The sequence below is a fragment of the Pipra filicauda genome, unplaced genomic scaffold (genome assembly GCF_003945595.2).
Source record: "Pipra filicauda isolate LSUMZ 115617 unplaced genomic scaffold, ASM394559v2 scaffold781_size139286_pilon, whole genome shotgun sequence".
NCBI classification, from domain to species: domain Eukaryota; kingdom Metazoa; phylum Chordata; class Aves; order Passeriformes; family Pipridae; genus Pipra; species Pipra filicauda.
This window is the reverse complement of record NW_024104955.1, coordinates 93,699-103,589: the sequence shown is the minus strand read 5'-3', so window position 1 is coordinate 103,589 and position 9,891 is coordinate 93,699. Positions and strand designations below refer to the sequence as shown.

The 9,891-nt window shown below is 70.3% G+C and overlaps 1 protein-coding gene across 1 annotated transcript; it reads right to left on the bottom strand.

The window, feature by feature from the left end:
* Positions 1 to 5,129: 5,129 nt before the first annotated feature.
* On the bottom strand, positions 5,130 to 9,891 carry USHBP1 (USH1 protein network component harmonin binding protein 1). The gene is made up of 15 exons (XM_027730971.2): positions 9,604 to 9,891; positions 9,055 to 9,429; positions 8,968 to 9,010; positions 8,757 to 8,884; positions 8,466 to 8,684; positions 8,300 to 8,395; positions 8,015 to 8,211; positions 7,783 to 7,923; positions 7,615 to 7,694; positions 6,990 to 7,125; positions 6,664 to 6,904; positions 6,384 to 6,575; positions 6,217 to 6,308; positions 5,938 to 6,060; positions 5,130 to 5,366 (listed from the first exon to the last, which is right to left on the bottom strand). The coding sequence occupies exons 1-15, from the start codon at positions 9,610 to 9,612 to the stop codon at positions 5,195 to 5,197; spliced, it is 2,244 nt and encodes a 747-aa protein (XP_027586772.2). The 5' UTR covers positions 9,613 to 9,891; the 3' UTR covers positions 5,130 to 5,194.

Here is a 9,891-nt window from a genome sequence, read left to right as displayed (position 1 = left end):
GCCGAGCGGCGGCCGGTTTGGGATTTTCACGGCTGTGAAATTTTTTTTTTTTGCTTTTTTTTTTTTTTTTTTTTTTTTTTTTTTGTTTTGTCCTTGGTTGGTTTTTAAAACCCGCCCCCTCCCCCCCCCTCCCCTCCCCGTTTAGCCCTCCCCTATCGCCGGGATCCCTTTCGCCCAGGGATTCGTTTTTCCCAGCGATTCCTCCCCCTCCTCCTCCCCGCCCCGGTTAACGGGGGGGCCCCGCGGAAACTTTGCGGCGGCGGGCGCGGGGCGCGGCGCATCCCCCCGCGGGGACCGGCCGCATGCGGGGGCCGCTCCCGCCCCCGGTGGCTCCTCCGCTCCGCGGCACCGGCTGGAAGGAGGAGGAGGAGAGGAGGAGGCGAGGAGAGGAGGAGGAGGGAGGGGGCGGCGCTGCCCCGGCCCGCCCTCGCCCCCCCGGGCCCCGCCGCCGCACGCAGCCCGGTCCCGGTGCGGGTGCGGGTGCGGCGGGACCGGCTCCGCCGAGCCCCGGGGCTCTCCCCGCCTCCCGTGAAAGAGCAAAGTTCAGCCGCTGCCGCGGTGGCCGCCCTGGATGCTCCTCCCCGTCCTCCTCCCCTTCCGCTCCCGGGTCCTGCCCCGGTCCCGGCCCCGCCGCCGCACCGGGCCGCCCCCGCCGCCCCCCGCACCCCGCGGGGCCCCGCAGCCCCGGGCGGGGCGGCGACCGGCGCCCCGGGCCCGTGGTACCGGCGGTACCGGCGGTGGCAGAGCCGGGCACGGCCCCGGTGCGGGGCCGTGGTGATGGAGCGGGAGGTTTAGCCACCGGAGGTGGCGGGATGTGGCCCCTCCCGGTCCCCCGCTGCATTTTGGGGACCAGAGCCCTCGGCTGGCACCGGGAGAGCTCGGCACCTCCCGCTGCACCGAGAGCCCGGAATTGTGGTGGGAGGCTGGCATTGGAACAGGAGCCCAGCATGGCACCAGGATCCCAGCATCAAACTGGGAGCCTGGTGTTGTACTGGGAGCCTGGCACTGTCACAGGAGCCCGGTGTGGCACCGGGATCCCAGCACAGAACTGGGAGTCCGGCATCGCTCTGGGAGCCCCACGTTGGACCAGGAGCCCAGCACGGCACTGGGAGCTCCACATCCTACTGGGAGCCCAGTGTGACACTGGGAGCTCCACATGTTACTGGGAGCCCAGCGTGGCACTGGGATTCCAGCGTGGCACCGAGAGCCCGGCATGCAGGGCCACCTGGGCTGCGGCGTCGTGGCACAGTGCGATGCCGTCGGGGGCCGCCGGGATGCTGGGAAGCTGGGAAGCAATTCCCCACTACTCCTGGCTGGGAAGCAATTCCCCACTACTCCTGGCTGGGAAGCAATTCCCCACTACTCCTGGCTGGGAAGCAATTCCCCACTACTCCTGGCCCGTGGCCAAGCCGTCGGCATCGTCAATCCCCTCCTCTCGCCGACAGCCCCAGCGGGACCTTTAATTACCGAGGCTGCGGCTCGAGTGGGGCCTCGGGGTGATCCCGGGGGTCCCTCAGGAGCCACCAGCCCTGGGAGGGAGCAAAAGGGTCGGACGTGGCCGGGGCCCGACTCCCGCGGCCCCATAAAGCCCGTCTGCAATGTGGTTAATCCAGTCGGACCCGTAGGAGCCGGCCAGGGGCGGGCGGTGGGTGCTGGGTGCTCCTCGCCCGCCTGCTGCCGCCCTGGAAATCATTAACCGGGGGATAAACCCTGTGGAAAGGTGCCTGACCCCGGAGCAGCCCCCGCCACCGCCCTGCCGCCGCCTTTCACCCGGGGCCAAACTCCCCTCCCGGCCGTGCCACGGCGGCCCCGGTGAATCCCGGCACCTGCTCGCCTTGACTTCCAGGGGCAAAGTCCGGCGGGCAGGGCGCGGGGATGGGGTGGGGTGGACCGGGTGCCCCCTCGCACCTCTGACCCCCCGGTGTCCCCACGGGGCGCTCCACCTCACGGTGAGGATGCTGGTGCCGTGTGGCGTGGCTGGGAATGCCCACACCGCCTGGAACCGGCGCTGCCAGGACCTTCCTGCCAGTGTCCTTGGCATTCCCAACCCACGTGCCAGGGCTGAGGTTAAGGGAAGGGCAAAGCAAGGCCCTGAGCCTGGAGCTGGGGTGCAGCGGGGGGGTGTGTGTGACATGGCCATAAACAAAACAACCCCCCCTGTTTCTCCTGCCTTTAGGGGTCTCTGCTCACCAGGTACCCACTGATATGGTGCCCTGAAAGGCCCCGATGCCCCAGGGCTGCCGTGGCCATGGAATAACACCCAACAGAGCCAGCTGGGAACGGGGCCTGGCTGGGGGGGGGGGTCTGAGGGCGGGCAGGGGGGTCACCCCCACCTGCAGCCAGCCCCGCTTCTCCTTTCTCTTCTGTCAGGCCGTGATTTATGGCCCTTTCCCTGCCGCTCCCCCGCCCCCTCCTCGCCCCCTGCAAAAAATAATAATCCAGGAACAAAGGAGGAAATTGGATCTTGTCCCCCGCGCGGCTCCCGGCCCCGCGCTGGGAGCCGGTTTGTTTTGACGTCGGTGTCCAGTTGGCGAAGGCGTTTGATCTCCGGAGGAATTCCTCCTTCCTCGCGCTGCTCCGCTGCCTCCGCCGCACAAAAGGGCCCCCGGGAGCCGCCGGCGCGTTTCGTGCCGCCCCGGCGCCCCCGGGAAGGGTCCGGCACCGGCGGAGGCCTCGCCGAGGTTTCCGGAGTCGCGGCGGTTGGACCCGGCTCCGGCGTGGGCACGGGGGGCAGCGCTGACCCCCCCTGCTCCCCACGGCCCGTGGGCAGGGGGATGGCAGAGGAGTTCTTGCCAAAATGTGCGGGGCAGGGCTGGGTTTGCGGCTGTGCCGACGGAGAGCCGGGTGCCGGTGGCACTGGGGAGCCGGGTGCCAGCACCGAGGGAGAGGTGGGAACCAGCAGCACCGGAGAGCCTGGTGCCATCCCTGATGGAGAGGTGGGAACCAGCAGCACTGGAGAGCCTGGTGCCATCCCGGATGGAGAGGTGGGAACCAGCAGGACCAGAGATTCTGGTGCCATCCCGGATGGAGAGGTGGGAACCAGCAGCACTGCGGAGCCGGATGCCAACACCAGCACCAGCTTGGCCCCAAATCCCCTCATGCCAGTTATGCCCACTCTGGGCTGTGGGGTGGCCATTCCCTCTCCCAGGCCCATGTGGGGGCTGCCAGCGGCGGTGCTTCCCGGGGGCTTGGATAGATACCACCCCGTCCCTCTGTCTGTCCCCCCCCGAGCCCCAGCATAGCCCCACATGGGGATTTGGGGTCAATTCCCTGATTTTCAGCCCTTGTTCAGGCCCTGCTCTGCTCCCACCCCCGTGAGGGTGCAAACCTTGGGTGGGGATCACTGCACACAGGGGCTCTCACCCCCCCATGCCCCCCATGTCACCCCATGGAGAGGAGGTTGCACCCCCCCCCAATGCCATGGATTTGCCCCCAGCCCTGTGGAGAGGTTGGGGGTGACCCGACCCCCCTCCTGCTCCACAGAGGGGAAACTGAGGCAGGGAGTGGGACAGAACATCAGCGGGCATGTGGAACCCCGGCCTGGCCCCAGGGTCAGCAGGACGTGGCAGGGGGGACCCTCTGGGCAGGGTGGGGGCGGTGGCAGGTCCCACCTGCCCTCCCCCTCCTGCCGGCACCCAGGGTCGAGGCCGCCCCGGCTGCCCCGGCCTTTCATGCGGCTCTCGGTGGAGCCTGACCCCGCACAAAGCCCCCGGGAGCCCATTTGAATCTGAAAAGGGGTCTGAGCGCGGAGCCCTGACCTTCAACCTGCGGGTCAGCCCCTCCACACCACCGGCCCCGGCCCACGGGACCCCCCCACCAGCCACAGTCCCCCCCGGGGCCGTGCCCAGGGCAGGCAGGGGCTGGGAGCGGGGGGCACAGGCAGGGGCTGGGAGCGGGGGGCACAGGCAGGGACTGGGAGCGGGGGGCACAGGCAGGGACTGGGAGCAGGGGGCACAGGCAGGGACTGGGAGCGGGGGGCACAGGCAGCCCCTGGCTCCGGTATCCGGGTCTGGGCACCCACCCCCTGTGCTGGGCACCAATCAGGGCTCTGCTGCTCCCATTTTGTGCCGGGGCAGCTCCCTGGGGAAGGTGTCCTTTGATCCAGCCCTGCTGCCTCTGGGGACAAGGAGGTGACCCCATTTCAGAGAGCGGAGACGTGGCGGGGGTGGAGGGCACAGGCAGCTCGGGGGCATGAACTGCATCCCTGCTCCCTGAGTCCCTGCAGCCCTGAATCCCTAAATCCCTCCCTCATTGCATCCCCACATCCCTGCATCCCCATATCCCTGCATCCCTGAATCCCTGCATCCCCACAGTTCTGCAACCCTGAATCCCTGCATCCCTGAATCCCTACATCCCCTGAATCCCTATATCCCCTGCATCCCTGAATCCCTACATCCCCTGCATCCCTGCATCCCCACAGCTCTGCATCCCTGAATCCCTACATCCCCTGCATCCCTGCATCCCCACAGCTCTGCATCCCTGCATAATTGCACCGCTGTGTCCCTGCGTCCCCGAATCCCTGCATCCCTCTCCCAGCGCTCTCCATCACCACAGCTCCAGATGTTGATCCACGGAGCCTTGAACTCCGCTGCAGGATCTCTCCAGGGCGATCCAGGCCTCACTGGAGCCCATTCCAGCTCCGTGCCTCAGTTTCCCTCCACCCCTCAGTGCATCCAAGCCCTGCCCTGTCCCCACTCATCCCCCCCCAAGCCCCACGCTCAGCCCTGCTCCCACCATCCATGTGCTCCCACCATCCATGTGCTCCCACCATCCATGCGCTCCCTCGTGCGGGGATGGGGGGGCTCAGGATGGTGGGCTGAGCCCCCCCCCAGTCCCCTCGGCAGCCCCCCGGCCCAGCCCGCTCCCGGAGCCCCCCGTGCAGGGCCGGGCTGCCCCCGGCGCGGGGTCAGCGCTCCTCTTCCTCCTGAATATGGATGGGCCCCGCGCCACGGCCACTGCCGTCACCTTTGATCCCGCGCCAGGGACAACCAAATGGCTTCATCTGCGCCGGGAGACAGCGGGGGGGGCGCGGGGGGGACGCCCTTTGTTCCCGGCCCCCCTGGGACGAGCCGAGCCGGGGGTCCCCCAGCTGAGCCCCGCCCGAGCTCAAAACCCCCCCAACGCCAAACCACGAGCGTCCACCGTTTATTACGGCGGGGGTACAGCGGGGAGGGGGCTCCGGGGGGGGGGGTCTCTAGATGCAGGTCTCGCTGCCGGCCGGGCCCTGCTCCAGGGAGTGCAGCCTGCGGGCCAGCGCCTGCTCCCGCCGGGAATGTTGCCTGCGCAGGGCTCCTGCCTGCGCCTCCAGGCGCCGCGCCTGGGCCGCCTGCTTGCGCCGGGCACCGCGGTACGCCAGGGCCAGGGCGCTGAGGGGCACGCTCAGCACCCGCCCGGGCACTGGGCATATGGGGGGCACGGGGGACAGGGGGGGCAGGGGAGATATGGGGGACAGAGGGGACACCGGGCACGTGAAGGACACAGGGGGGCATGAGGGATATGGGGGACATGGGGGATGTGGGGACCCAGGGGATTTAGGACAACCAGGGATCATGGGGACCGAGGGGAACCAGGGGACACATGTGATGCCAGGGACCCAGGGCACTCAGGGGATCCAGGGGACACAGGGTGTCCGGGGGATTGAGAAGATCCAGGGGATTCAGGGGACCCAAGGGACACGGGGGATCCAGGACAGCCAGAGTGTCCAGGGGACACAGGGCACCCAGGGGATGAAGGGATGGAGGGAACACAGGGCACCCAGGAGACCAAGGGGATCCAGGGGCCGTAGGGGACACAAGGGACTGAGGGGACAGAAGACACCCAGGGGATCCAGAGGACCAAGGGGACTCAGGGAATCCGGGGCACCCAAGGGACACAGGGCACCCAGGAGATGCTGCACCCCACGCCCACCCAGCAGAGACGTGGGTGCCCCCTGCCCACCTGTGCGCCTGGAACAGATCCGAGGTGACGGTGACACTCTGTGCCTGCTGCGCTCGGCTGGCAGCACTGCCCTGCTCCAGGGACAGCACCAGCTCCTGTGCCCGGGCACGCAGCTCCTCCGTCCTGGGGACACGCGCGTGGCAGCCGGTCCTGCACCGAGCCTGGTGCCCACGCAGTGCCCATCCCGGCACAATTCCCAGCGCGATTCCCAGTGTGGCCCCATGCCCAGCCCCTCACAGTGGCCACCCCGGCACCGCTCACACCATCGAGGTCTCTCACCTGGCCGAGGTGCGGAGCAGCTCTTCCCTCATCCTCTCCGGATCCGGAGGGTTCCGCGGAGCCGCCGCTCCGCCCCGGCCAATCTGGGCATCCTGCAGAGGTCGGGTGTGGGTCCCATCCCTGGGGAGACCCCCAGCCCCGGGGAGGGAGCTCCGAGCCATCCTTACCCCCTCGCTGCTGCTGGAGCTGCTGGAGCTGCTGGGGGGGCGGCGGGTGCCCCCCTCCCGCTCCCACTGCAGGTGCTGGAGCACGAGGCGCAGGGCAGCCTCCCGTGGGCCCTGCCCGGCCAGCAGCACCTCCAGGCCCCGCTTCTCCCTCTCCGCCAGCTGCAGCCGCGTCCTCAGCTCAGCCATGGCCTCCTGGCACGGCAGCGGCGTCACCACCCTCTGGCTCCACTCCCACGTGGAGGGATCCGGGCGTCGGGCCCCTCAACCCCAAATCCCTCACCTTGAGCATGGCCAGGTCCTGCAGCAGCTCCGCCTTCTCGGGCCGCCTCCAGCCCGGCAGCAGCATCCTGGCGTCCTGCAGTGCCCTCTCGGCCCGGGCCCGGGCGTCCTGGCCGTGCCGGGTCACCCCGGGGGGGGCCGGGGCGTCCAGCAGGGACCCCTCCACGGCCGCCTGCTCGGCGCGCAGCCGGCGGATGTGCTCCCGCAGGGCCCCCTCCTCCATCCCCCGGGGCGCCGCAGTGCTGTGGGATAGGGATGTGCCTGGGGTGGGCACGGGGGTACCCCGGGGACGGCCGAACACCGTGCCCCCCGCCCTCCTCCGGGTACCTCTGTGCCCCGGGGGAGCTGCTGGCCCCGCTCTCCTCCTGCCCGTCCGGCTCCGCTGGGCCCGGGAGCTGCGGCCCCTCCGTGGCCGTGGGGCTGGACCCCTGTGCGTGCCCTGGGCTCGGCTCGCTCGCGGCTCCTGGGCACGGGACAGGCAGTGTGCGGGCAGGTGCCCCTCTGCAGGGCATCCTCCCTCCCCAGCATCCTCCCTGCAGCCCCCCAGCATCCTCCCTGCACCCCTCCAGTGCCCCTCCTTGGAGCAGTGTTCCCACCCAGCCCTCCTGCATGGTCCCAAATCCCCACACACGCCTCGTGCATCCCTTCAGCCTCCTCGCTGGTCACTCCCCAGTGTCCCCTCAGAATCCTCCCCAGGACCACCAGCATCGTCCTGGTAACTCCCCAGTATCCTCCCCAGCATCCTCCCCAGCAGCACCAGTATCCTCCCAGCATCCCTCCCGATAACTCCCCAGTATCCCCTTAACATCCTCCCCGCATCCCCTCTGGCACTCCCAGTATCCCCTCAGTGTCTTCCCCAGCACACCCAATATCCCCCCATCATCCTCCCTGACAACTCCCCAGCACCCCCCAGCACCTCCAACCCCCCGGAGCCCCCCGAGCTGTCACTCACCCCCACGGGCACCGTCCTCCCGTCCCACCTTTGCCTGCAGCAGGTCCAGGAGGGCGGCATAAGCGCCCCCGCAGCGCTCGCTGCGGGACGAGGGGCTCAGTGTGGCTGTCCCCATCCTGCCACCCATGCTGGTGCCATCCCCTCCCCTCCCGTGCCCTCCCATGCCACCTGCAGCGCAGGGCCAGGCGCAGGGCGGTGCTGCGGGACTCGTGCTGTCCCAGCTCCATGCTCAGCCTTTCTGCCTCGCTCTTGCACTCCTGCAGCGCGGCCGCCAGCTCCCGGTTCACCTCCTGCAGCCGCCCCAGGCACCTGGGCACGGCCGGCACCATGGTCAGGCCGTGCCAGACCTCGGCTGCCCCACTGGGGAGGGCCCGGCAGCCCCGGGGATGGGGGGTCTCACCCCTGCAGCTGCTGCAGCCGCTCCTCCTGCTCCCGGCTGGCACCCGCCGAGGGCTGGGGGGACAGGGGGCTGTGGGGCTGAGAACTGAGGGGCTGCATCCCGTGGGGCTGGATCCTGAGGGGCTGCACCCCGTGGGGCTGGATCCCTTGGGGCTGCACCCCGTGGGGCTGAGCACTGTCCCCGCACTGGGGCAGATCCTGTGGAGGGAACAGGCAGAGCCCAGCACCGGGGCAGGATCCCACCCACCAACCCCCCCCCACCATGGCCCGGCCCCCCCGCACTCACCTGGTGCAGCCTCAGGGGGCTGCTGACCCCGGGGGCGTCACTTCCAGAGCCCCCCAGCTCCTCCAGGCTGGACAGAGCATCCTGCAGGTCCCTCACCTGTGCCAGGCACCGGGCTGAGCCCTGGGGTCGCACCCGGTGCCCCCCGCGCGGTGCCCCCCGCACCCACCTTGCCCTGCAGGCGGTCCCGCTCCCCCCGCAGCGCCCGCAGCGCGGCCGTGGCCTGTCCCAGCTCCTCGTCCCGGCGCCCCACGGCCGCCCGGAGCGCCGCGTTCCTCGCCAGCGCCGCCGCCACCTCCGCCGGCACCTCCTCGCCCGCCGCCACCGCCGGGCACCGCCGGGTCACCCGCCCGGCCCAGCCCGGAGCCCGGCTCAGCTCCTCCAGGCTCTGGGGGTGCAGAGACGGTCAGTGGGTGCCCACCCCCTCGGCATCGGGGCCGGGGGTGCCGGCGAGCCCCACCTTGGCCGCTCGCGCCCACTCCTCGCCGGGCAGGGGCTGTGCCGGCGGCCGCCGGTGCCGGGAGAAGACGGCGCGTTCCAGGGAGCTCACGGCGTGCTGGAGGTCGGCGAAGAGGTCGGGGCTGTGGGCTGGGGGCGGGGGGCACAGCGGGGGTCAGGGGTGGCACGGCGTGGGGTGAGGTGGCACAGCGCGCACGGCACTGAGCACTCACCTTCCTGCCCGGTGCCGGTGCCGTCGAGGTGCCGCGGCGTGGGGCTGGCAGAGGGCGGGCTGGCGGTGCCCTCCCAGCCCTCCTCGCCCTCCCTGCGGGGCAATGAAGGGCAGAGATGAAGGGGGGCCATGTGGTGGCAGCCCCCGGTGCCCCCCGGTGCCAATGCCGGTGCCGGTACCTGCCGGGGCGGCGCTGGAGCCGCTCTGCCCGTTGGTGCAGCCGGGCCACGGTGGCCAGGAGCCCGGCGATGCGCTCCTCGTAGCACAGGATGTCCTCGGCGTCACCCACCATGTCCTCCTCATCGCCAGCCTCAGCCTCCTCTTCCTCATCATCCTCACCCCCTTCTTCATCCTCCTCCTCCTCCTCGCCGGGTGGGAGCTGGGGGGGCCGCAGGGACCAGGGGGGTGTGTCCGTCCCCCGGCCAGCACCGGGGCCGGAGGGGGTGGCACCCACCGGGGTTTCCTGGGATGGGGATGAGTTTTGGCCACCAGCCCATTGGTCTCCGGGCCTGGAGTTCCACCCCAGAGCCCGGCACCAGGCCTGTGGCCGGGGGGTGCCCGAGGGCGGCACGAGGAGCCCCCCGGCCCTGTGGGATCAACCCCGGGAAGTGCCCAGCACACCCCACAGCCCACTTGCCTTCTCCATCCTGGGCACTTCCTGCCCCGCGTCTGCCAGTGCTCCCAGTGCGTCCCAGTTCCACACCAGTGCTCCCAGTACGTCCCAGTTCCACACCAGGGGTCCCAGTGCGTCCCAGTTCCCCTCCGAGGGTCTCAGCACATCCTGATTCCACACCCAGGATCCTGGTACGTCCCAGTCCCACCCTGGGGCTCCGTCACGTCCCAGTTCCACACCGGTGCTCCCAGTACGTCCCAGTTCCACCCTGGGGTTCCAGCACGTCCCGATCCCACGGCCAAGGCTCCGACA

Bases quoted from the DNA above. Each gene is read 5' to 3' on its own strand.
- USHBP1 (XM_027730971.2), bottom strand. The intron at 6,905-6,989 runs GTACCCGGAGGA...CCTATCCCACAG, and splicing joins AGCTCCCCCGGGGCACAGAG to CACTGCGGCGCCCCGGGGGA. The intron at 5,367-5,937 runs GTGGGCAGGGGG...CGTGCCCCTCAG, and splicing joins GATCTGTTCCAGGCGCACAG to CGCCCTGGCCCTGGCGTACC.